Source organism: Ovis aries, chromosome 11, assembly GCF_016772045.2.
Source record: "Ovis aries strain OAR_USU_Benz2616 breed Rambouillet chromosome 11, ARS-UI_Ramb_v3.0, whole genome shotgun sequence".
NCBI classification, from domain to species: domain Eukaryota; kingdom Metazoa; phylum Chordata; class Mammalia; order Artiodactyla; family Bovidae; genus Ovis; species Ovis aries.
The window spans coordinates 38,167,436-38,192,529 of record NC_056064.1 but is presented as its reverse complement, the minus strand read 5'-3'; the positions used below and the strand labels follow the sequence as shown (position 1 = coordinate 38,192,529).

Here is a 25,094-nt window from a genome sequence, read left to right as displayed (position 1 = left end):
AGCAACGCCATGGACTGCAGCCTACCAGGCTCCTCCGTCCATGGGATTTTCCAGGCAAGAGTACTGCGGTGGGGTGCCATTGCCTTCTCCGATCGCTAGTAAGGGAACTAAAATCCTACATGCCCCACGGCACAGCCAAAAAATTTAAGAAGTAGAACTAAAACCACCACTATCGGGGATTCCCTGGAGTTGGAGTTATTGTACTTAGAAACTGTACAACCTACCTACGGACAGGTGTCAATACTCACTGAAATGTAGACTTAAAATTTGTGAATTTCAGTGTGTGTAAATTATATCTCAATAAATCTGGTTGAAAATGTGCAAAGAAAACCTGTATTGGGGTTTTGAATCCAGAAGCCCTGTTTTTTTTATTTTGTTTTAATTGCCCAGGAAGGCACTCCTTGTTGTGGGAATTCTGTGTATAAATGTTAGATTTGGGGGCTCTGCAGAGAGCACAAGGATACGGAGAGGTAAGCAGGGTTTCAGGGAACCCTTACTGCTGACCCAGCTCTGTCACTTCTTAGCTCTGTGACATTGACTAAATCATCTTTTGAGTTTCACTTTCCTCAGCTGTTCTTCTCCCAAAATCACCCAACTTCCTTTCCCTATCTCAAAGTTTAGGCTTTCTTCATTGTCTGAGCCCTTCAGCCCCCACCCCCAACTTCCAGCTGAATGGAGTCAAATCTGGGGTGTTGGACAAGAGGTCTGGTTTTGCGGACACTGTATTCATCAGGGGCCCTGTTTTCTCAGCATAACTGCCCCTAGTTCCTAGGGTCTCTCACCCTCTCATCCCTTCAAGGTCCGCCCACCCCACCGACAGGGGCCACGTTCTGCTCTGTGGTGGAGGGCATCTCTAGGAATGGACTGCAGAGCTCAGCTAGATCTGGTTCCTGCCGGCCTTTCCAAAGGCCTCATCTTGATCCCCGGCGGCCAGGAAGGAAGGATGTGGAGCTGGTCTTACGGCGCCATCTTCTGGACAGATCTGTGAGAGTTCATTTTACTTGCAGTCATTCAGAGAACACACAGCTATTTTTTTGGTTTTCAACGTTTTAAAAAATCTCACCCGCTTCCCCATAACCAAGTTCTGATTTCTGCCCTTTCTGAGCCATTTCTCAGGAGATACTGTACCAGGAGCCCTCTAACCTTCTGAACATAGGGCTGGATCCTCTGGAGGGGTAGTGGGTTAGGTGTGTGATTCTGCGACCCATGAATTGTAGCCTACCAGGCTTCTCTGTCCATGGAGTTTTTCAGGCAAGAATACTGGAATGGGTTGCCATTCTTTTCTCCAGGGGATCTTCCCAACTCAGGGATCGAACTGGGTCTCCTGCATTGCAGGCAGATTCTTTACCAGCTGAGCCACCAGGGAAGCTGGAGGGATAGGGATGATCCCTAATCCATCCAGACTCAGAGCAGCTGAGGCCGGTCTCTTTCAATCATTCTGTCAGTGAACCCATGTCTCCAAATATGTCCCCATATGTCCCCAACATACCCACCCCAGGAATCCCTGTCAATCACTAAGAAGCTGTTGCCTGGAGGCAGGGACATTGCCTTCATGACTTTCAAAGTTTTCTTCTATCCTCAGTTTCCCTGATTGAGGGCTCACTGCAGCCAGGAGAATAAGATGTGTATTTTCAATGCCTTAAAAATCAGGTGTCTGGACAAAGAAGCAGAAGCATCATATGACATAATGTTATATGTGGAATCTAGAAAGACTTGATGCAAACGAACTTATTTACAAAACAGAAACAGTCTCACAGACTTAGAGGATGAACTTAAAAGGTTGCCAGAGAGAATGATGAGGGGAAGGGATAGTTAGGGAGTTTGGGATGGACAGGTACAGACTGACACTGCTACATTTAAAATGAATAACCATCAAGGACCTACTGTGTAGTACAGGGAACTCCGCTCAATGTTCTGTGGAAGCCTGTATGGGAGGGAGTTTGGGTAAGAATGGATACATGTATATGTATGGCTGAGTCCCTTTGCTGCTCATCTGAAACCGTCACATCATGGTTAATAATCGACTATGCTCCAATACAAAATAAAAAGTTTAATTAAAAAGTCAGATGTTGGGATAAAGAGAAATTGTGGGCCTGGTCAAAAGGAGTCACATCTCTCATGCCATTTCTTTTTCTCTCATTTGATGTATGTCTGTTTTTAGAGTGGATGTAGGTGAGGGTGATAAGGGGGCACCAAATACATAAGCTATAAAGTGGATTTATTACTTTAAAATTTTTTTATTGAGGTATAGTTGATGTGTAATGTTACAGAAGTTTCAGGTGTACAATATAGTGATTCACAACTTTGAAAGATTATACGCCATTTATACTTATGATAAAATATTGGCTGTATTCCCTGTGCTGTACAATATATCTTTGTGGCTTATTTATTTTATACATAGTAATTTGTACCTATTAATCATCTGCCCCTATTTTATTCCTCCCCCTTTTCCTCTTCCCACTGGTAATAACTGGTTTATTACTTTAAATTTTTTATTATTTACTTATTTTGGCTGTGCTGGGTCTTGGTTGCTGCGTGGGCTTTCTCTAGTTGCAGAGAGCAGGGGCTGCTGTCTGGTTGTGGTGCCCAGGCTTCTCACTGCAGCAGCTTCTCTTATTGTGGAGCCCCGGCTCCAGAGCACATGCGCTCAGTTGTGTGACACACGGGCTTAGTTGCCCTGCCGTATGGGGGAAATCTTCTCAGACCGGGGATCGAAACCGTGTCCTCCGTATTGGCAGGCAGATTTTTAACCACTGGATCACCAGGGAAGTCCAGTTTATTACTTTTTAATATGCCATTCAGAACATAAATGTGAAATCATTTTCCCTAACAAAACGGTCCTTTTGGAAGCCCTTTTGTGGAATGATTGCCTGCAATTATCTAAATTAATTCAAAAGCACTAACTCTTCAAACTGAGTGGACTTTTGCAGGCTGTTTGGTGACAAGATGTGTCATCAAGCTGGATGGCACTGTTTAGATAAAGAATGGAAAGGGACTATAATGAAATGACTGCCTTCTGTGGGTATTATGCTGACTCTAAATTCTTATTTCCCTTTTCGATAAGCATTCCATATTGCTGGCAGAGTTCTTTGTTCAAAATACTGAGCTGGTATCACTTAACTGCTTCAAAGTCTTTAACGGATCCCCATCACCTTCAGAATACAAACCAGACTCTGTAGTCCAAGAGCAGTGGACAATGGAGTCAGACCAGCCTGGGTTTAAATCTCACCTGTGCCCTGAGGCAAACTATCCCAATTCCTGGGCCCTCAGTTGTAAAAATAAATTTAACAGCATCTACTTGGTAAGCCTGTTTTGAAGATAGTAGGATTTCTAAGGAGCGCAGATTAGTCAACTCAGTAAATGGCAATGATTAGTTAGCATGCCATTCAACGCTGCCCTTGATCCCGTCACAACCTGTTTAGTGAGGAGTTTCAAGTCTCAACATATCCAGGCCTCCCCACAGAGACTCACAGCCTCCATTCCAGCTACATGTGCCTACCTGCAGTTCCCTAGACAGATTCTCTTCTGCTTTGCTTTGCTTACACTATTTCTCCCTTTACGGTGTCTCTTTCTCCAACTTCTTTCTACCAAATACTACAGAAATAGTCTCTTGTGTCAACATTTCTAATTGTTTTCAAGATGAACTGGAACAGCCAATTAGTAAATATCTATTGAAATGACTTATTTCAAAAGAAACATTATTTTACTTTTATTATTATTATTTGTGTCAATACTGCTTTTCTTACTGAAGAACCTGTTCTGAGGGATAGCTCACTGGTCTGTGTGTACAATATAAGGTCCACACATATTTCACAATAACTCTCATTTCTGTGGATCCTCATCGAAGACGTTTTCCAGTTTTAGTTGATAGAGATGAGGAAGAGATTAGGAAGCAGATAAGGACCATACATATGTTGATGACAGAGTACAATCTGGCAGCCATTTGATTAATTTATTTTTTATTTTGTCATGAAGTATGACATACCTACAGGAAAGAACAAGTCTTAAGCACAAACTGAATTTTTAACACCATTCAGATCAAAATAAAGAACACAATTTGATTGCAAAAGTTATTTCTACCTTGAAATATCTGTCATCTCTTTTCTCCTTTCAATCCTCCACCCCACCCCACTGCCACCTCTGGGCCCAATCACTTGCTTATCAGTCTCCCTCCCTTCTTTCCCTACTGCCCGGCTCCTGGCAAACACTCAAATGTTTGAGTGAACGAAAGGAATGCGCGAATATCGTTAAATGAAGGAGGCCCAGTTTGGAGTGAAAGTGAGGTCCGTAGGGTTGTGCCCAAAATACTTTGGGTAAATGATTCAATTTTGCCTACATCAGGTTCCGGAATTAGAGAGTATCCATGAGAAATCAGGGGTAAGATTTTTTTTTCCCCCCTCTGTAGTTTAAAGGGAGATTAAGAGCACCGAAAGTTTGATCCTTAACCCGATCTCCAGCTCATCCACCAACCCACTCCCAGGCCTGTCTGGTCCCGCCTTTGCCATACTGAGCCACGAAGCAGACACCCTCCCTGCCGAGGTCCAGTCAGCGGGGAGCCATCCATCACTGTCTGGATACGGGCCAATCCGACCAGCTCAGCCTTTCTGCCAGCCAATGGCCGGAAAGCAAAGGGCGAGCGGAGCCAGAGAGGGGACCGCCGGCTCAGTGTCGTTTAAAGCGGGGTCCAAGGGCCTGGAGGTGCTACCTCTGTGTTCCTAGCTCGGTCTAGGTGTGAATAGCGTCCCCCCTACATCTGAGCCCCGGGCCAGTGTTTCAGTGTGCGCCCTCCGGCTGGGTTACTGACGTCCCCGGTGCCAATTCACAGGAGGAAAGGGGGCGCCCTGAAGCCCCTTACCCACAGATACTCGAGACCCGCGGGGTAGCCCACGAGGGCAGAAAGGAGCCCAGGAATTGAGAGCAGACGGCGCCCCCACCCTCGCGTGCTGCGCGCCCCAGGCCGCGCACACACGGGGGAGCGGGGGAGGCAGGGCCAGCGGGCAGAACTCCAGCCAGACAACCAAGCCCGCGGTTCTGGCGGCTCCGCGGGGCTGCGGGCGCCGAGAAGGGGCTGGGGGTGCAGTAGGCCTGTCCGCCTCAGCCCCGGGAGAGCCAGGCCTGCAAACTTGGAGTCCTGGACCCCCATTCTGCCAGCGCTCCCCAGACCTCCCGGATCCCTGCCCCCGCCGCCGAGGTTCCGCGCAACCTTCTGAGCTGCCCCCTCCCCGCCGAGGGCGTGGGTCGGCTGCTTCGCTGCAGCCCCTCTCCCCAGAGTCCTTTGGCCATAAAGGGCAAGGGCACCTCTCTGGTTGCCTCTCCGCATTACCAGGGCCCCTCTACTCATTCCTCTTAATCCAGTGTAGTCCCTGTGTGGGCGAGCGGGTCGGACGACCCTAGGATTGGGAGCGTGACAAAGCTGCCTCTTTCCAGCGGTCCTGGCTCTGTGGAAACTGTCGTAAATACTCTAACCTTTCAGAGCCTCGGTGTGCCTCTCCGTAAAATGGGCAAGCACCGCATAGTCCACAGTATTCGGTGAGCCAGTTTGAAGTGCTGGGCCTTCCCATTCCAGTCCCTGCACAATTGAAATTGCAGGACCCAGCTGGGCGCGAAGGGTTACTAGGAAGCGAATTTGCCCCTCCGGTTCTTGCGGTCATTTAGAGGCGGTGGATGGAGCGGACACCGGATGAAGCCGAACATTAGCCAAAGTATTTCTGGAAAATCTCTCATTTCCCGTCGCCACACTGGCCCCTGAACTCTACAGCACTTAACTGCACAGTCTTTTTTTTTTTTTTTCAGGGTTGCATTATTTATTGGAATGGTTGTGTACAAAGTGTTTATAATCTGTTTATATAACTATTATTTTCTCTAATTACAAAAGTAGGCAGGCCCATTTATAAATATCCATTGTAGAGAGTTTTGTTTTTTTTTTATAATGTAGGACTTGCTGACACGCAGGGACCGCTTCTACTAACACCCAGGGTCTGTCACTTTCAGCAGCGGCAGGCAGAAATTCATGAGCAGTGCCTGCAGCGGAGCTCGCAAGGCCGGTCCCGCCCGCTGGTTGCTAGGGCAACGCCCTGCCGCTAAATTTGGAGGCCAGCGATTAACTAGCTGGAGCAGGGGTCTGTCCCACCCTGGGGGCGGAGTTAGCAGAGGGCGCGGGACTCGGAGGGAGCGCGTTCCCCGCCTTTCCCTCCAGGTGGCGCTATAGGATCGTGGATAAAATCGCTGGACCCGGCTCCCCGCCGCGGTGGGCGCCTAGGGGCGGAGCCAAGGCGGGGCGTGAACTTGCATCTGCAGTTGGCTCTGGATCGGAAAGTTATCAACACTCTCAGGGACTTCTGTACGCCACGCAGAAAAGGGAAAAAGGGGAGGTTCTGGAACAGGGAGAGAGAAGAGGAGTCGTGACCCCCGAAAGTCACTCCATCTTTCCCATCTGCCTGTAGGATCCCTCTCCTTACCTGCAGTTCTCACCCTCGGGCGCGCTAGGTGCTCTGGACACAAATGCAAGGTGGGAGCTGGGCCGGTGTCTCCTCACCCCCAGTATCTGGGCCTAGCCAGGCTTGCAGCGCTCTAGTACCCAGGATATATGCCAGCATTGGATTTCCGCGCAACTTCCCGAGCAAGCCAAGAAAAACAGGCGTGCTGTTCCTCAGTTTGTCCAGAGGAAACCTTTACGCCCTTCCCTTCTGGAGACTGAGAATGGAAAAAGTGAGCTGAAGAATACCAGTGCGGCCACCACGTGTGTAGTATCTTTTGCTCTTTTCTTCCCAAATGCACTATTTCTCCCATCGCGACTCTTTCACCCTGTCACAATCATATCTAGCCCTCCACAATCATACACCGCCTCACTTAAGTTAAATCGGCTCCTTTCCCTTTACCCACTTCCTCCCCAGTCACACAACCACAAAGATACACCTAGTACTGGGCATCCAGAAGATGCCTCAGTGTGCAGAAGCCCTTATCAGAACACACACACACTTCCCAGGCCAAAAGAGAAAGAGACCATTGGCAGGAGACAAAAGCAGGTTTATTTGGGCTCTGGGGCCAGGGATGCCTAAGGTGTGAGTTAAGACAACTCAGCTGGTTCTCAATGCCCAAAGGGCAGGCCAGGGCAGGGAGAAGGGGTGACTCAGTATTGAAGCCAAATCTCTGCATTTCAAGTCCCTGGCCGGAGACCTCGGGAGTCAGTTCTGGGAGGGCATGGGTTCTAATGTTCCCTGGGGTTTCTGTGCTTTTGCTAGGATTGGGGGAATGGTCTGGGGGCAGGAGCCTGGAATGCACAGCCTTCATTTCAGTAACGACCATTTAATTTGTTCCTTGGCAGACTGAAGAACCTGGGTAGGGTGGGGTGTGGAAGGTTGAGAGAATTACTGGCTGGAATTCAAGTGCACTAACAGTGCAGTGGCAGGTTGGGGGGATACATGTCCTGGCAATCCCCAGTCACTAGGTGGCAGCAGCTCATCTCTGCCTGCTTTAAGGGGGGCTGGGCCATCAAGATGGAAAGAGCCGCCCAAACTGGCTGTAGCCAGCAACCAGCCCAGATGGGAGCTGGCCCAGCCTGCCCTCTGGTTCCAGCATCTGCAGCCCTGGGTGTGGCAGCAGCCTTGTCTCCCCCACACCCACACCATGCCATGCAAGCTTCCACCCGCAGTGCCACGTCCAGGCAGAGGCGGGCCCAGGCCTGACACTTCCTGTGCCCAGACACCTCACCAAACCCCTAGCTCTAGCTTTGGCTGGCAGTAATTCCTCAACACCCCACCCCAAGCTGCTGCTGATGTGGCACAGCTGGCAAAGGACTCCTGGGCAGGCTCTGCTGAAGGCCACCTGCACTCAGATGTGTTCACTTTCATATCCTGCTGTGAAACCACCTCAGCCCCATATTTACACAGATCCATGCAACTGTGCACACACCATGCAAACACAGTGCGGACCCCACCTATGTCCCTCAGATTGTCCCTCCAGCCATCAAGCCTCACTCCCACCCAAAGAAGGCTGATCCCACACTGTATGTCCCTTCCTCCTGCCCACTCCCCCTCCTCTCTCAGGGACAGCCTGGACCTGGAGTCCTCCTGCAGTTCTCAGAGAAGATCTACCTTTCTCCTTATTTCATCTCCCATTCACTACCTGCACATCCCTTGGTGTTTACTCAAGAATTCCATTAAAAGTGCTATGTCTTCATTCTTTCCCCCATGGAAAACAGGATGTATGCCAAGAGCTTTCCGTGCTTTAGCTCATCTAATTTTCATAATAACTCTATAAGGAGTGTCCTGCGATTATTGTGGCTCAGACGGTAAAGCGTCTGTCTACAACGCGGGAGACCCGGGTTCAATCGGGAAGATCCCCTGGAGAAGGAAATGGCAATCTACTCCAGTACTATTGCCTGGAAAATCCCATGGACAGAGGAGCCTGGTAGGCTACAGTCCATGGGGTCGCAAAGAGTTGGACACGACTGAGCAACTTCACTTTCACTTTCACTTGTGATTATTCGAGGCCCAGAGAGGTAGAATATCTTGCGCTAGGCCACCCAGCTTGTAGGTAGTAAGGCAGAACGCCACATCCTTTGGACGACTCACACCAGCGCCCCTGTTCTTATCTGCTCTGCTCATTGCCCCTTAACCTCTTTAGCCCTGAAAATTGCCATGCGGCTGCATTCATCTCATCAGGGTAGGAGGAGGCAAGGACAACGGGGAAGGGAGAGGCCGCGTGAGCATGAAGGGCAGGTACAGCAAAGGGCACCACACCTGGAGCCCCACATGAAATGGCATGGGCCCATCTCAGCGTTGGCCACTACAGCACGAGGAAGTTAGTGCCAGGGCAGGAAGCTCCATAAAAGCAGGATTAGTCTGGGCAGAGAGACCTGCAGGTAGACAGAATGGAGGTCAAGCCTGACAAGTAGGAAGTTTGGGCAGCTGGGAAACCAGTCAGGCTGTAGATCTGGAAACCTCAGCCCTGTCCCACATGCACCCTCAGATAGGACCATGCAGGGGACTGGTGGGCATGGACTTTTCCACACTCAGGTCACTCAGGGACAAGGTGCAGCCCAAACTGGCTGTGCCAGCGGTGAGAATGAGATCCCATGGTGGATTTAAGTGTCCCTTAACAACCTCAGAGTGGACCCTAAAGAGCAGGGGTCAGGGGTTAGAAGAAAACTCCTATTTGGGATCCTTTCCAGAGGCCTGAGCCCCCACACTGCTTGGGGAACAAGTGATCCAGGCATCTCCAGTGTGGGCAGCTCCTCCTGGGCTTTGACCCAACTATACCCAGCTAGGAGATAAGGTGAACTGCTGGGAAGGCATCATCATTTATTAATACCCAAGCTCCACATTACCATGGGGACCCTGGCAGCCGCCAGTGGACTGTCTCCAAGAGGTGGCCTGACACAGTCATCCCTTCCTTCCTGCATCCCTGACTTCTCTGCCTGGAAAGCCCCACTGGGTCCCCCTGGGATGCTCTGTTCTCCTCCCTTTAGCCCATCTCTGGCCAAGGCAGATGGAGAGGGCCTACCTGGGCCACACTGTGTTCAGTCAAGCCGCTGTCATCCGCCTATGGGGGAAGCAGAATCAAGGTGGTCAGGCCAGGGCAAGGGTAGCGGGTGAAGAAAGACAGGTGAGAGAAAGGGGCTTGTGGGTGGTGAGCAGATGCTGTGATCAGGGGATCCAGAACTGCATGTGTATCATTCAGGGGAAGTTCTAGAGCCCTTGGAAGCCAGCATCCTCAGGGATGTCTCTGGGACATGGTGGGTGGAGAGTGAGGGGGATTAAAAATGACAGGAAAGGCTTCATCTAGACATGAGAAGCCAAACTGGGTGGGGAGATTCCATCTCTTCCCCTCCAAGGCCAAGTTCAAGGCAAGGCAGCCACCAGGTGTCTCTGTGAGGATTTATTTCCTCAGTCTGTACTTCTCACCAGGGAGGATTGTGAGGTATTTATAATTGGCCAAGGGAAGAGGACAGAGATCTCTTTTACTGGCTGACATCCCTCCAAACTGCTGCTCCCCTTCAGAAGTGCATCAACCCAGTGGCTGCTTCTGCTAGAGGAGCTTGGGTTCCCTTTGCCCAGACACAGGGAAGACCGGAGGTACAGAGGATGGGAAGGGGAGCCTGGAGGGGATGGGAGTAAGGGGGGATGCAGGATGACTCTCACCCTAAAATTCACTTTCTGGATCACTTGCTGAGGGTCACTCTCCAGAATCACGCTATAAAGTGAGAGAGAAATGAGGAAGAAAATCAGCCCCATGCTTTCCTTGGACTCTGCTCCCTGCTAAGCCCTTTGCTTCCCTGCCATATCCTGCAACATCTCCCTTCCAAGGTACTTGGCCCGCCCATACTCCTCAAGCCAGAACTCCCCCTCACCATGGAGCCCTGATTCTCACATACTTTGTCATTACTGGGCAAACACTTGAGAGATCAGGCCAGGGCAGTCCAGTCTAGATCGATCAGGTTGGCAAAAGCAGGGGCTTAAAAAGTGAGAGTTCTAGAAAGTTCACTTCACCTCTGGGATGAAGGGTTGGATTCAGATGCAGTGAAGGACGAGAAGCCCCCTGGGGTCCCTATCTGGTTTCACTATTATTTTCTGCCATGGGGTTGTGCTATACATGAAAGAAACGGAACTGCAAAATCAGAATCTACCTTCCCTTTTTTTTTTTAAACTTCCCTTTCGACAGACCCAATTATGGAGGCATTTCTCGGCTAGTTGGCACTCTTTGATGATGCCCTGGGGGGTGTGCAGGGGGGAAGAGTTGGTCACTGTGGGTGAGAAAGGGTCCACAGGAACTGAGTGACTGCTCCTCCTCGCCCAGTGGGCCTCCTATAGGGCTGAAGGAAGTGAACAAACATTTCCTGAGACCTTCTCCCAGGCTCATCACAGGGGCACTTGTAGCCCCAAGTCCCGCACCAGAGGTCCTTTAGAGCGACAATTCCAGGCCAAGGTTCAGGACCAAATGTTGCTTCCACAAATGCTTCCCTGTTTTCACTGGAGGGAAAGGGGGCCAAAAACTGGGCCTTCTAGAGGTACAGATGGGAAGCTGATAAAACTTACAATCTCCCTTGTGAAGGCCCTGCACCTCATTTTATATTTGTAACTGTGTTTTCTTGAAGAAGTTCCACACCAAATTTTATATACAACTTTTATATTCCACAAAACCTGGTCTTATTTCCCTCACTGTTGAGTCCTAGCAATTAGCACAAGGCCTTGCAACAGCAGCAGCAGACAGTCAACAGACATAGAGGAAAAGAGGGAGGGAAGGCAGGAAGAAGCCCACAGCCCCCCATCTCCCGGGGCCCCTGTCCCCCAGCAATGTGCGTCATTGCCATGAGAAGAGCACAATCTCTGGAAACATGCACAAGTTTAGATCTTGGCCCTGCCACCTCCTAGTCATGTGACCTTGGGCAAGTCACTTAAATCTCTGAGCCTCTGTTTCCTCATCTATTAAATGCATGTAATCACAGGCATGTGGATGTCTCACAGGCGATCCGTTTCCATTATTCTTTGCCCCAGAGCCAGAACTTCTTTTTCTCCCTGAATATTGCCCAATCCCCCCATAGAAATTCACTAACCAACCTCTCATAAGAGCTCCCAGCTTCCTAAGATTATAATCTTAAACCAATAAGAGGAGACAAGATTTACTGAAGGAGAACTATGAACTCCACCTGCATCACCTCATTTAATCCCACATCCTTTGAGGCAGTTTCCTTATTGTCTCCATTTCAAAGCTGGGGAAAGTAAGGAAAATAAACAACTAGCCCAGGTCATGCATGCAGTCGATGTTGGAGTGAACCTCTAAGAGCGAGAGGTGTAGCTGCCGCAGGGCTCTGCCTGAATGAAGTCTTCCCAGGAAGGGTGGGTGTCTGTGCTGCCTGCTTCTCCTGGGCATTGGAGAGCAAACCATTCCCCTAAAACCTTGCCTGGTCAACAGTCAGCCATAGTTTGACATCAGATTACTATCTTGCGTGCTTGACTTTGGCTAACATTGAAGTCAACTTCCATCATCATGAGTGGGGTTGGGGGGTGGGATCACAGGGAATATGCTGGAAAAAGGGAGGGAGAAGCTGGCCAGAGAGCCAACAACATGCTGGGTGCAACCTAGAGCTGAGAACCCTCAAGGCCACCTCCCACTGTGAGGGTTCTTGACCAGTCCCTCTTCCTCTCCCACTCCTCACCCGCCATCCACAATCTCATCCACCACCAGGAAGGCTCCGTCCATGTTCTCCAGCAACCAGCGCTTCTCCACGTTCTTCCTGAAAGAAGACACAGCTCTGGAACCTGCCTGTGGCATGGCCGGGAGGAGCCGGGTCCTTGCCTTAGTGAGGTGGACGCGCTCTCTCCAAAGACTGCCTCATTCCCCACCCTCCAGCCCCTGTCCCCCCACAAGCACAGGGAACGAGGATGTCAAGGGGAGTGAGGGTAGCACCTGGGCAAGGGATTCCTGAGCAGAGGACGGGTCTGCTTCCTTCAGCCCCTCATGCTCAACTCCACCCACGCCGCCCCCGCCACTTTTGGGCACTGATGCTATTTCCACCCTAAAGCACTTCAGGTACTACAGTGCTATTATAGTTACACATGTCGACTGAAAACACTTATTTTTGGTTATCCGAGTTTGATTTACCCAGGCCACTGGTATCACTGGAGTAGATACCAGATCACTGAATGGGAATGGAGGGAAAATTACCCTAAGCGTCAAGTCAAAAAACCTTGAGTTTGAATCTTGGTTCTGATAGAAACAACCTGTAACCTCAGGCAAATCACTTAGCTTCTCCAGACTTCATCTTCTGGCCATACTATTGTTTGATCAGGTAAAGGGCAGGAGCCTTGCAGGAAGTTGCTCTGGCTCCAGATTTCATCTTGTGGAGACTTAAGGAAAAAGCAGGGAACCATCCTGCCTGTGATGTACCAAGGTCTGGGGGATGGGAGCCTTGGAGGACAGAGGACCTCACTCACCTTAGCACGTGGTTCAGGGACTCAAACAGGCAGGTGAGAACAGACATGAGCATCAGCTGGTGAGGAGTGGATACAGGAGGAGGAAAACGAGAGAGACTGAGGTTGAGAAGGCCAGAGGAAACCTCAGAACCTAACTGTTGGACAGCTGCCCCTCTCTAGGGAGGACAAGGCTGGAGCCTGGCTGCAACTTGACCTGAGAAGGTCCCTCCCTGTGTTTGAACTGGGAAGCGCTGGAATGCCTGCTGTAGGACACTGAATACATCCTTCTCCAGTGATGCATAACAGAGACAGACACTCCCGGCAGAGGACTCCATTTCTGGTACCCAAGGAATGGAGGAGTATCATGGATATGCATTGTTTCAGAAAGAACCATTCTGGAGGCTTCCAGTTCCCTAGAGTCTAGAAGTAGGGATACCAAGGGTGAGCCGCCCAGCTTCTTCCCCAGATTCCAAGCCACTCCCCCACAGAGAGACCCTCCTTGTCTCCCCAACCTCCTGAATTCACCTCATTCTCGTAGGATGAGCCCACCACATACAGGAAGAGGTCAATGCTGCTCTTGTAGACGATGGTCATGCCCCCGAAAAATGCAATCTCACCTAGAAGAGAAATGGGGTCTCAGTTCTGGTCACCTTTGCCTGATCCCTCCTGCCCATCTCCAGCTCTGCACCTCTCCCCCTATTTCATTCTTCTTCCCAAGAACACCTGCAAAGGAAATTCCAGTCCAGTCCAGTGGTTAGGACTCTGTGCTTTCATTGCCAAGGGCCCGAATTCAATCCCCAGTCTGGGAACTAAGATCTCACAAGCAGTGGCCAAACAAAAAAAGAATCCTTGCAAAGACTAGAACCCTTGGAAAGACCTGCACTAGGGACACTACCAGTGTCCCTCTACTTCATTCCTAGCACCCAACTGCCTCATTCTGAGAAGTCAACAAACCTGGTTTAAGGCTGACCTTTCACCCACCATGTGCAATGCCTCTGACCCTCAGGTTGGCGGTGGCCTCTTCCACTGAAAGGAGTCCAGGCATGCCAGAAGCAGGTAGGTGGGAGCAGGTGGCAGTAGCGGGGGTGTGTGTGTGCTGGTGAAGGGGAGGAGGGTGAAGGTTCACCAGAAGAGAAAAGGGAACAGCTGGGAAGGGGAGGAAAAAACACCTCTGAAGAAAAGGGAATGGCCTGTGGGTATGTGAGGCCGACAGGGACAGCTCTGTCCAGGCGGAGATGACAGTGTGCATCTGAGAGTTCTGCGCAAGGAAGATGAGGACACTTACTGTCAGTTCGGCTGGTCTTGTTGAAGACATTTTTCTCGAAGGCCATCTGCTCTTTCATGGAGGGGAATGTGTCATCATAATACTAGGAGGAAGGGAAGGAGAAAAAGTGACAGCCGTTCCACAGGGTCTGGCTTCTCCCTGGATGGGTGGCAGGGTGCTGGCCAAGTGGGACCCTGCTGCCATGCCCCCTCTCCTCTTGACTGCCCTCTATGCCTGTCTGCTATTTCCTCCTAAACACAAATTCTGAGCAAAGAGAGTCATAAAAAGTAGAGGAATTTTGAGGCCTGCCTTTGGAGTCCTGTCCTGATTTCTTGGAGACCTTTGTGCATTCAGCAGATGGCTGGGGCAGTCACTAGCCACACTGTTTCTACACTAACCTGAGTCTACAGGAAAGAAGGCAGAACCAGGGGCTCTTTACCACAATAATATCATAACAGCTATTTTATTATCCACATTGTATGGATGGGGTAACTTCCCTGACACCTCACAGTTTAAGGGACAGAGCTGGGATGCAATGGCAGCGATAGTCTGACTTCAGACAGGATTATGATGAAGATCCCCTGGAGAAGGAAATGGCAACCCACTCCAGTATTCTTGCTTCGGAAATCCCATGGACAGAGGAGCCTGGTGGCTACAGTCGAAAGAGTTGACACGACATAGCAACTAAACAACAATGACAACTACGGTGAAGATGAACTATCTAAGGCAGAGTTCCTGGCACACACTGCCTAAGGAAATCAATGCTGTTTTGTTGGGTTTGATAAGACTGTCTCTCTGACTCAGTTCCTGCATTTGCACATGGATGTGATCTGCTGGGAGGAGGCCCTGGAACCTTTGGTTGCTGAGCTACCTCTGACCATCTGCTAGGGCAAGGGACGGTCAGCTCAGCTTCCATTTTCTGAATGTAGATTTTGCCACCTAGTGCCCCATCTGCAGGCAAATTAGTGGTCTCCCTGCCAGCCACTGTTGTGATGAACAGGCTCCCTGCAATGTCATGAAGACAAGAAGTTTCAATCTAAAAAGTCTAAAAACAATCTAAACAATCTAAAAAGTCTACGTTGCATTTCATAGCTAGTTTAGGTGTCACAGCCCCACTATAGTTAATTGTGTTGATGGTAGATATTTATTTTTGGATTATTCTAGTTTGGTTTGTCCGGCCATGATCACTAGCATATATACCAGATAACTGAATAGTTGGTGCAGAGAGAATCATCCTCCTGAGCTTCAAGTCAAAATACCAGAGTTTGGATCCCTGCTCTGATATTAGTACCTGTGATTCCAGGCAACTCTAGCTTCTCTAGACTACCTTTTCCTCATTTATGAAAGAGTTGGATTAAAATCTGGTCTATAAAATCCTATGTTTTAAATCCTTAGTGTTTACCAAGCTGTAAAAGCAAAGCAGAGGGTACTTGTTCAGAATTGGGGGACCAGGTATCCAGGGTCCCAGGCCAGTGCAAAGGACAGTGAGAAGACATTCCGGGGAACATGAGTAGAAACAGAAGAGACAGCCCCTCCCCCTCTTTGGGGGCCAGCATTCTGACAAGGCAGGAGGATGGACAGAATGACCTTTGGAAGGGTCTCAGCTGAGCTGCTCTGTGTTGCAGAGCCCACAGTGGGGTCTCTCCTGCCAGGTGAGTCAGCTGGGTGGGGACTTCTGGACTTGGGCCTGTGGCACAGTGTCTTCAGGGGCCCTCCGGTGAGGGTGGGAGGTTACCTTGGCCAGCAGGCGGTGTCCGTCATTATCTAGGATGAAAACGGCCTTGATAGTGTAGAGGGAAGGTTCCTGCAACTGACACGGGGGAGAGCTTTGTTGGCCCCTAAGCCAGCGCAGACCCCTGTCATCGGCTCTACGTGATCTGCTGATCCCAAGAGTCCATCCTCAGGCCAGCGACCCTAGCCCCAAAAGTTCACAGCTGGTTTCGGCCCAACCCTATGCCACATGGACCACTCGGGTGCCCGCTCCCCTCCCAGGCAGATGTCCCACTGCAGGCCCTGGGTGGGCGCTGTGCCCATTGGGTGCAGAAGGTCCGTCCGGGCCCAAGTTCTGTCATGCACTGACTGCTCCAGAGCCCGAGTCGGAGTGTATCACAGAACCTGGGCCGGGGGGACAGCGGCGCCGAGCTCCTCCAGCGGCCCCCGGCGCCCTGGCCCGTCGGGCTCCAGAAGCACGCACGTCAGCCCGCCGCCGGGGCGGCCCCGCGCTCCCTAGCCCTCCGGGAGAGACGCAATCCAGCCGGGCCGAGCCGTCCCCGCCCGCTCCGACTGCTCCAGAACTTCGCCCACGCGGACGCCGCACCGGCCTCCTCCCGAGTCAGCGCGGAGGAACTTTTCTGCCCGCGCGGGCGCCGCCCCTCCCAGGCCGGTCCCGGCGGCAGCAAGTTCCCCGGCGCCCGGCCCGCGAGCTGGCGCCCCCCGGCCCCCGGCGCCGCCCGCTCCGTACCCGCAGCGCCGCGGGCTCCCCAGCTCGGGCGGGCGGCGCCGGGCCCCCAGTCGGGGCGGCCGCGGCCCCCTCCCCCGGGTGCGGACGTGGCCAGGCCTCCGGCCGCTGCATTCCGCTCGCTGCCTCGCGCTGACAGCGCCGCCCCGCCCCGCCCCGCGCCCCCCGGGCCGCCGCCGCTCCTCCCCGGCGGCCGCCGGCCTCGCGCCCGCCCCTCTCAGCCCCTCCGCGCGTGTCCTTCCTTTCCCCGAGGCCCTTCCCTCCTCGCCCTCCCTCCTCTCCCTTCCCGCCCTCTCCGCCCTGCGCTCACACCCCAGCTCTCCTTCCCCTGGCTCTCCTTCCTCTCGCCCTCCTCGGCCCCTCAAAGCCCAGAGCTCCTTGTGTCCTCAGTTTGTCTCAAGAACGGCCTCCTTTCCCCCTCCTGCCTTCTCTCTGGCTTGTGGGTTTGGTTTGCACCGACGTCCACAGGCTGCCCTGAAGCCATCAGAAAACACAGGCAAAGTCCAGTTTGTCTCTGGACTCCTGGTAGGTACTGTTGGCACAAACACATCAGGTCATCCTTTGGACTTCAGAGACAGGTCCTAGCAGCGGGAGCAGATGAGGACAGCTCTAGAGAGACTCCTCTGTGCAGTAGAGTTTCTCCCATGCCTCTCCCGAGACTTGGGGAAGGCAGCCATAGCGCCTGGACACCTCTGCAGACACGGACACAATCTGAAATGAGACAGATACCCAGCAGTACAAATGTTCCGCCTGTGAATGGCATCAGGCTTTGCTATGCTTTGGTTCCTTTGGCCTAGGTATACTAGGTGGTTTAATCACTATGTCGTGTCCGACTCTTTGAATCCAAAGACTGTAGACTCCCATGCTCCTCTGTCCATGAAGTTTTCCAGGCAAGAATACAGAAGTAGGTTGTCATTTCCTTCTCCAGGACCTTCCCAACCCAGGGAATGAACTCTTGTCTCCTGCATAGGAAGCAGATTCTTTACCCCTGAGCCACTGCTGCTGCTAAGTCGCTTCAGTCGTGTCCAACTGTGTGTGACCCCATAGATGGCAGCCCACTAGGCTCCTCTATCCCTGGGATTCTCCAGGCAAGAATACTGGAGTGGGTTGCCATTTCTTTCTCCAATGCATGAAAGTGACAAGTGAAAGTGAAATCGCTCAGTCGAGCCCGACTCCTAGCGACTCCATGGACTGCAGCCTACCAGGCTTCTCTGTCCATGGGAATCTCCAGGCGAGAGTACTGGAGTGGGTCACGATTGCCTTCTCTGCCTGAGTCACTAGGGAAACCCATTAAGTATACTAGAGGGCTTTAGCTTCAGAATCTTCAAGGCTAGTGGGAAATTAACAGTACTTCAATGGCACCCCACTCCAGTACTCTTGCCTGGAAAATCCCATGGACGGAGGAGGCTGGAAGGCTGCAGTCCATGGGGTTGCTGAGGGTCGGACAGGACTGAGCGACTTCACTTTCACTTTTCACTTTCATGCATTGGAGAAGGAAATGGCAACCCACTCCAGCGTTCTTGCCTGGAGAATCCCAGGGTCGGGGGAGCCTGGTGGGCTGCCGTCTATGGGGTCACACAGAGTCGGACACGACTGAAGTGACTTAGTAGTAGCAGCAGCAGGCATTTACCCATCACTATAGTCAAAATTCTCCAAGCCAGGCTTCGACAGTATGTGAACCGTGAAATTCCAGATGTTCAAGCTGGATTTAGAAAAAGCAAAGGAACCAGAGATCAAATTGCCAACATCTGTTGGATCATCAAAAAAGCAAGAGAGTTCCAGAAAATATATACTTCTGCTTTATGATTATGCCAAAGCCTTTGACTGTGTGGATCACAACGAACTGTGGAAAATTCTTAAAGAGATGGGAATACCAGACCACCTGACCTGCCTCTTGAGAAATCTGTATGCAGGTCAAGAAGCAACAGTTAGAACTGGACATGTAACAACAGACTGGTTCCAAATTGGGAAAGGAGTACATCAAGGCTGTATATTGTCACCCTGCTTATTTAACTTATATGCAGAGTACATCATGGGAAATGCTGGACTGGATGAAGCACAAGCTGGAATCAAGATTTCCAGGAGAAATATCAATAACCTCAGATATGCAGATAACACTACCGCTTATGGCAGAAAGCAAAGAAGAATTAAAGAGCCTCTTGATGAAAGTGAAAGAGGAGAGGGAAAAGGTGGCTTAAAACTCAAAATTCAGAAAACTAAGATTATGGCATCCGGTCCCATCACTTCATGGCATATAGCTGGGGAAACAATGGAAACAGTGACAGACTATTTTCTTGAGCTCCAAAATCACTGCAGATGGTGACTGCAGCCATGAAATTAGAAGAAGCTTGTTCCTTGGAAGAAAAGCTTATGACCAACCTAGACAGCATATTAAAAACCAGAGACATTACTTTGCCGACAAAGGTCCGTCTAGTCAAGGCTGTGGGTTTTCCAGTAGTCATGTATGGATGTGAGAGTTGGACACAGAAAGCTGAGTGCTGAAGAATTGATGCGTTTGAACTGTGGTGTTGGAGAAGACTCTTGAGAGCCCCTTGGACAGCAAGGAGATCCAACCAGTCCATACTAAAGGAAATCAGTCCTGAATTGGAAGGACTGATGCTGAAGTTGAAACACCAATATTTGGCCACCTGATGCGAAGAGCTGACTCATTTGTAAAGACCCTGATGCTGGGAAAGATTGAAGGTGGGAGAAGGGCACGACAGAGGATGAGATGGTTGCATGGTATCACCGACTCAATGGACGTGTGTTTGAGTAAACTCCAGGAGTTGATGATGGACAGGGAGGCCTATTGTGCTGCAGTCCATGGGGTCACAAAGAGTCGGACACGACTGAGCACCTGAACTGAACTGATAGGCATGCATTTTATAGTTAAACTCTTTAAGGTACATTATATAACTCACACCTATGAGGTGGGTGTTCTCACCCCCATTTTAAGGAAGGGATACTCAGAGTTTGCGTGATCTTTCAAGATCCTTTAGTTAATCAGTAGCTGAATGGAGGTGGAACCCAGGTTTCAGACCAAGAATTTCTTCTCCACTCTTCTCTTCAGGTCATCTTATGTTGGGTACCCCGCTCACTTATGAGGGTTTCCTCTGCTGAATAGTATCAAGCTATCTCATTTATCTCAGCTTCAGTGTCATCACCAAGAGGCCCTTTTTAACAACCACCAACTCTAACTTGATAGGTCTTTGCTGTCCCTTTGTGTCTCAGCACCCTACTTTTGTTGTACTTAATTTCTAAATACCATTTTTACTAATTTGTTTACAAACATGTGTGGTCCTTCTCTGCACCAGGTGTTATGTCCTACAGAAATAGAGATAATGTGCCTGCGGAATCCCTGGTGCCCCAAACAGGGCCTGGCACATGACAGGTTCAATGAAACCATATTTTATGTGCTGAACAAATATTTATTGAGTGTTTACCATGTGCCAGTTGCTTTTTTAGTCACTGGGACGCAATAGCAGCCAAAGTAAACAAAATCTTTGCTCTCATGGAGCTTATTCAAGTATTTGTGTGTGTGTGCATGCATTTCGGTGCAATACCCACAGTACACAGATACGTGAATAAAATAGTCATATTTGAATTGGTGATAAGTACTGTGTGAAGAAAGGGGCTTCCCAGGTGGCAATACCCACCTGCCCATACAGGAGATGTTTAAGAGATGTAGGTTCGATCCCTGGCAGGGAGATCCCCTGGAGAAGAACACGGCAACCCACTCCAATATTCTTGCCTGGAGAATTCTCATGGACAGAGGAACTTGGTGGGGTGCAGTCCATAGGGTCACAAAGAGTTGGACATGACTGAAGTTACTTAGCATGCGTGCATACTATGAAGAAAAATTTATCTGGAAAGGGTATCAGGAATGTTAGGGGTTGGGGAGAGGCAGGGGAAATTGCCATTTTCATTAGGGTCATTTGAGAAAGCCTTCAAGGTGACACTTGAGCAAAGAGCTGAAGGAAATGAGGGGAAAAGCCACACAGACATCTGTGGAAACTTCTACTGAATGTCTTTTTATGATGCTGTAGAAGGCACACCCAGATCTTCCCTGCAGGCTACCAGACTTATAATAATGAACATTAATCAATGCTATCTGGTATAATGCGGGAAAAGACAGTATTTAGTTTGGATTCCAGATCATCAGACGTTATGTCAATGATCATGCCAGGTCAATATGTTATTAAAAATCCTGATTTGATTATTTCCATGCTTTAATATTCTGTGACCTAGTCCATTATTAGTTCACGTTTACAAAGACAGCACCAAAAAGCCTCCGGGGCATTTTCTAGCCTCTGTATAACGGATGGTACCCACAGTGGGAGAGAGTCAGCTTGCAGAAGAGAGGAGATCTAGGAAGACCTAAGAAGACTGGGGACTTAGCAGGTGTGGCTTCCGGTAAAGAGGGAGGAGTCAGTTACAGGAGACCAGCTGAGAGGACAGAGGGGCTGGGGATGAGAGAGGAGGCTGGGGAGAGAAGCTTAGGAACCACCACAAAGTCCTCAGCATCACCACCTTCATCACCTGGGTTACTATTGTTAACATCATCAGGACTGCTTTACTGCTTAAGTGCCCTGGGAAGTAAGTAAATCCAGAGCGCTCAGATAGAACTTTTCAAGGAAGAGATTTCTGCCAGCGATGACTCTTCGGTGAACTCCCTCAACAGAGAACCTAGGACTCCTTTCCTTCCTCTGATCCCTTTCCCTCCTGAGGGCCCCTCCATCCTGGGGCACCCCTTTAATGGGGGTTCTGTGTAAACATACAAGCTCAGTGTGAATGGTGTTGGGGCAATGGCCCCCACAGAACATCACCCCACGTTTAGGCTGACAGCACTTGGGAAGCATGCGAACGCAACAGAGAAGTTGCTGGAGAGCCTTCTCGGAATGAAGAAGCCAGAGCTGGGTTCAAAAAGAAAGCGGCTTGCTGCTTCCCGGCTTTCTCCTTCCTTGGGGGTGGGGGGAGCAGGTTGTGCTAGGAGGAGGTGCTGCGCGCATCTCTAAGCTGCTGAGGTCAGGGGAGAAGCTGGACTCAGAATTGGTCCTGAAAACCCACACACGTATGTCCTTGCTCTCTGGAGTCTCCAGGAGGCTAGTGATTCAGATAGGTTTCCCTCTGGGCCTTGGTTGTGTCTTGGAGGTAAGACCATTCCATTTCCTCTGACTCACCCTCCTGCTGCCACATTTCAGTGCTGTCTGTCCTAGGATTTCAGCATCTGTTCTTGTGTGACAAGAAGAAACAGCTCCCTTGGGTAACAGCCTCTCTCTCTCCTTCCTGCTATAATGTCAAGAGGGGGAGGTGTGTGTGCAATGTGAGGTGTGGTTGTATGTGCTTGTGGCATCCCCCAGAGAAAAAAATGAAAGCTTCCATCCTTTTTCTGCAGGATGAATTTCCAGTTGACCCATCTAAGGACAGCTCTCATATCTTCGACGTTTGGTTTTCTCTGGGATAACCAGGCTGTGAGGTGGGCTGGAGAGAGAGCTGGGCAAGAAAGGAACCTCACCCTTAGCTCTACCCATGCATGAGTGGCTTTATACATAGGATCGGATTTTCAAACTGGGTGAATATGTATATTATCTCCATTTTATCTCGGAGGGCCCAGCTAGTAAGTTTTTTAATGCAGCTGAGTCTAACACACCCACCTTTCCCACATCACAGTAACACCTCGCTGACTGTGACATGCCACACTGCGAGCTACACAAAGAGAATTACCCAACACTGTTTGAGACAACATAGTGAGACATACAAGGACCACTGAACTCAGCTTCATAAAATGTTAGACCAAGATGTGAATGATCAGTGAAACATTTTCACTGGCTAGGTCCAGGACAAGAACATGTCAGGATGGAGAAAACATATCCTAAAGTCAGGTGGTGATTCGAGTCTGTGCCCATGATTAGCACTGCTGTTCTTTTTCACTCAACATGGATTCTTGCTCCAAGCTAGTGATTCTCTCCTCTGGCTGCACATAAGAATCACCTAAGGAGCTCTTACAGAATCCTGATGCCCAGGGCTGCTCTGGGAGACTCTGATTTAATTGGTTGGGGGTGGGACCTGGGCACTGATAATTTTTACAAGCTCTCCAGGTGATTCTAATGTGCAGCCAGGGTTGAGAAGCAATATTCTAAGACAGCAGTGGGAGGGGTACATAGGGAAGACTGGCTTGTAGAACCTCTTTTGATGGTTTAATGGTAACAAGCTTGCTAATGATGTTTACCATGTAAGAAAGGGGGCCAGATGTCTGGATTAGCTGGAGAACTAATTGATTTCCTTGCAAAACAGGGTAACATTTAGTATTGACAGGGTGTGATCCTAGAATCTCTCAGAAGGGCTGTAAGAAAATCTCAGCATTCCCCTGAGGTTGGGGGGTGAAAAATATTTATATAGATTAACATCATTTAAAAACATTTTTAAAGAAAGGAAACCACAAGAGAGCAGAAAGATTTGAGTTTCCCCTTAGGGGAAAAAGCAATTCCTGCTATTCCAGAAGAACCTCGAGAGGCAGCCAGTCTGCCCTCCCACGTGCCCTTCTCCCAGGGTTTCTTGGCAGAAGCCATCATGGGAGGTTGACTGGAGGATGCCTGCGCAGTAGAACTTTCCCCAGGGAGGAAGGTGGGTCAACACAGATATCACTGGGGCAAGGAGGGATATCCAGGGATAGCTGGCTTTTTGTATGACCCTGAATTCCTGTGCATTAGAGCTAACTAGCTTCCTGGCTTCCCACTGCCTTCTCTCCTGAGCAGTCTAGATGGAGTCTCTTCAGCAAGGCCTGGTTCAGCTGGTGGCTTTCAGCCTCTCTCTTCTCAGGGAGTGCGTGCATGCGCTCACTTTTTCCAGTGGGCTTCTCGGTCTGATTTAATGGATATACCAGGACTGATGACACATCAGCACGGGATCTTTCTTTTGCTTCTTGGGTAATTGTCCTGTTAACAGCTGTTCCAGGCAGAGAAAGGGGGGGGGGGATGTGGGGGAGAGGGAGGCTTCCTGGGTGAAGAAGGATACACCCTGGATTTTACAAGGTTAATGAGTGGGTTCTGGGAAGGAGGTTTGCACCTGCTCAGACTTGATCTGAAACTCTATAGACAGAGTGAAAGACAAGACAGTCTTTCAATCTCCACTTCCTACATAGAGTACTATTAAATATCCTGGGCGCCCACACCCTGCCAGGCCTCACCACCGGCTGCTGACAGTGTCTCTACATCTCGATTTTCCTTAGCCCTTGCAATGGGCCAGCAATTCTTTGTCTTTCCTTTTTTACTTCCCACCTTTTCAGTAACCGCTAAGCAGAAAACTTTTTCTGACTACCCCTAGTCATTCTTTTACTAGCAAAACAGTTCCCAATTCAGCTCTCTCCCACTTTACGCTCAAATAATTATTATACACATTTAAACATAGTACTTGAAGCTGGGAGGCAAAAAGAGAATGAACAGGATAGTTCAAAACAAAAGACCTCTCCACACTTCTCTCACCCCTTCTCTAAGGATGAACGAGGAGCCCCTCCTATCCTCAGTGCCTGCAACTCTCTCCAGACCCAAGACCCCAGAAAGGAGAGAAAGGAAAGGAGACAATGGGTAAGAGGGCAAAGCCTGTGAGTGATTAAAAAGTGACCAAGTGAATTAAGGCTTCCACAGTGATGTGAGAATATCACATGTGATGTCCCTGGTGTAGCTTTCCCAACCATAGCTGCCATTTCAGTAAACATTTATCTAGATTTCATGTTACTCTTACATGTACTAATGACCTTATTTTTCATCCCAGACACCTGGTACCCTACTGTGCAGCTCAAAAGAAACTTGGAAAATACAGACTGTCCAACACATTCAATTCTGTTGGTGCTAAAGTTCCCTGACTCCCCATAGATAAGATTGCTCAGCTGTCTTCTCAGAACTGTGTCAAGGTTTAAATTTGTTCTCTATTTGCTATGTGAAACAGATGGCCACTCTTCGTATGCAGTCCCTCCTATCTTCTCAAAATAGTCTTGTATTTAAGCCCAGTAACTTTAGTCTAGCCTTGGTATCTTCTAATACTTTGGTTTTAAAATATTTTCTTCTCAACCCCCTTGATATATTTTTAGAGTTACTGATTTCACCTTAATTTCTCCTTCATTTTTATCCAATATTGGTCTTATTCAGGGGCTGAATGGCCATCCACTTCCTTGATAATATGCCATATCCTCCAAAACCACACCTCCTCCAAGGATTAATTTGTTTTTAACAAGAACTTTTTAATCACAGGACTGCTTGAGTTCTCCTTCAATTATTCAGCAAGGTTTTTTTTTTCTTCAGATTTTATTTATTTATTTATAGCTACCTTGTGGGCTTGTGGGATCTCAGTTTCCAATCAGGCCACTGCAGTGAAAGCCCATGTCACTAACCACTAGACCCCTGAGGAACTCCTAGCAAGTATTTATTAAGTGTCTACTATTGCAGGCCCAGTTCTAGGCTTT

General features: G+C 49.7%; 1 protein-coding gene and 1 non-coding gene across 6 annotated transcripts; both read right to left on the bottom strand.

The window, feature by feature from the left end:
* Nucleotides 1-7,005: 7,005 nt before the first annotated feature.
* Nucleotides 7,006-17,134, bottom strand: COPZ2 (COPI coat complex subunit zeta 2). Of its 5 annotated transcripts, XR_006061203.2 has the most exons (10): nucleotides 16,640-16,770; nucleotides 15,914-15,988; nucleotides 14,200-14,281; nucleotides 13,440-13,531; nucleotides 12,936-12,991; nucleotides 12,158-12,235; nucleotides 10,143-10,194; nucleotides 9,505-9,543; nucleotides 8,742-8,857; nucleotides 7,006-7,334 (listed from the first exon to the last, which is right to left on the bottom strand). XR_006061203.2 is itself a non-coding variant. In XM_060395563.1 (9 exons), exons 1-9 carry the CDS (start codon nucleotides 16,748-16,750, stop codon nucleotides 8,804-8,806), a joined length of 639 nt encoding a protein of 212 aa, XP_060251546.1. In that variant the 5' UTR covers nucleotides 16,751-16,770; the 3' UTR covers nucleotides 7,006-8,803. The 5 variants fall into 5 exon arrangements, 4 of the variants coding, with proteins under 4 accessions (XP_060251546.1, XP_027830450.1, XP_060251547.1 ...); XM_060395563.1 differs by having other exon boundaries at nucleotides 7,006-8,857; XM_027974649.3 differs by lacking the exon at nucleotides 8,742-8,857.
* On the bottom strand, nucleotides 16,224-16,292 carry MIR152 (microRNA mir-152). The gene has a single exon (NR_107948.3). It is a non-coding gene; the product is annotated as a microRNA mir-152 (primary transcript).
* Nucleotides 17,135-25,094: the final 7,960 nt, after the last annotated feature.

Coding starts and splice junctions, on each gene's coding strand:
- COPZ2 (XM_060395562.1), bottom strand. CDS start 16,750: ATGCAGCGGCCGGAGGCCTGGCCACGTCCGCACCCGGGGGAGGGGGCC. Junction 15,989..16,639: donor GGGAGCCCGCGGCGCTGCGG/GTACGGAGCGGG, acceptor CCCCCGTGTCAG/TTGCAGGAACCTTCCCTCTA. Junction 13,532..14,199: donor CAAGACCAGCCGAACTGACA/GTAAGTGTCCTC, acceptor TTTCTCTTCTAG/GTGAGATTGCATTTTTCGGG.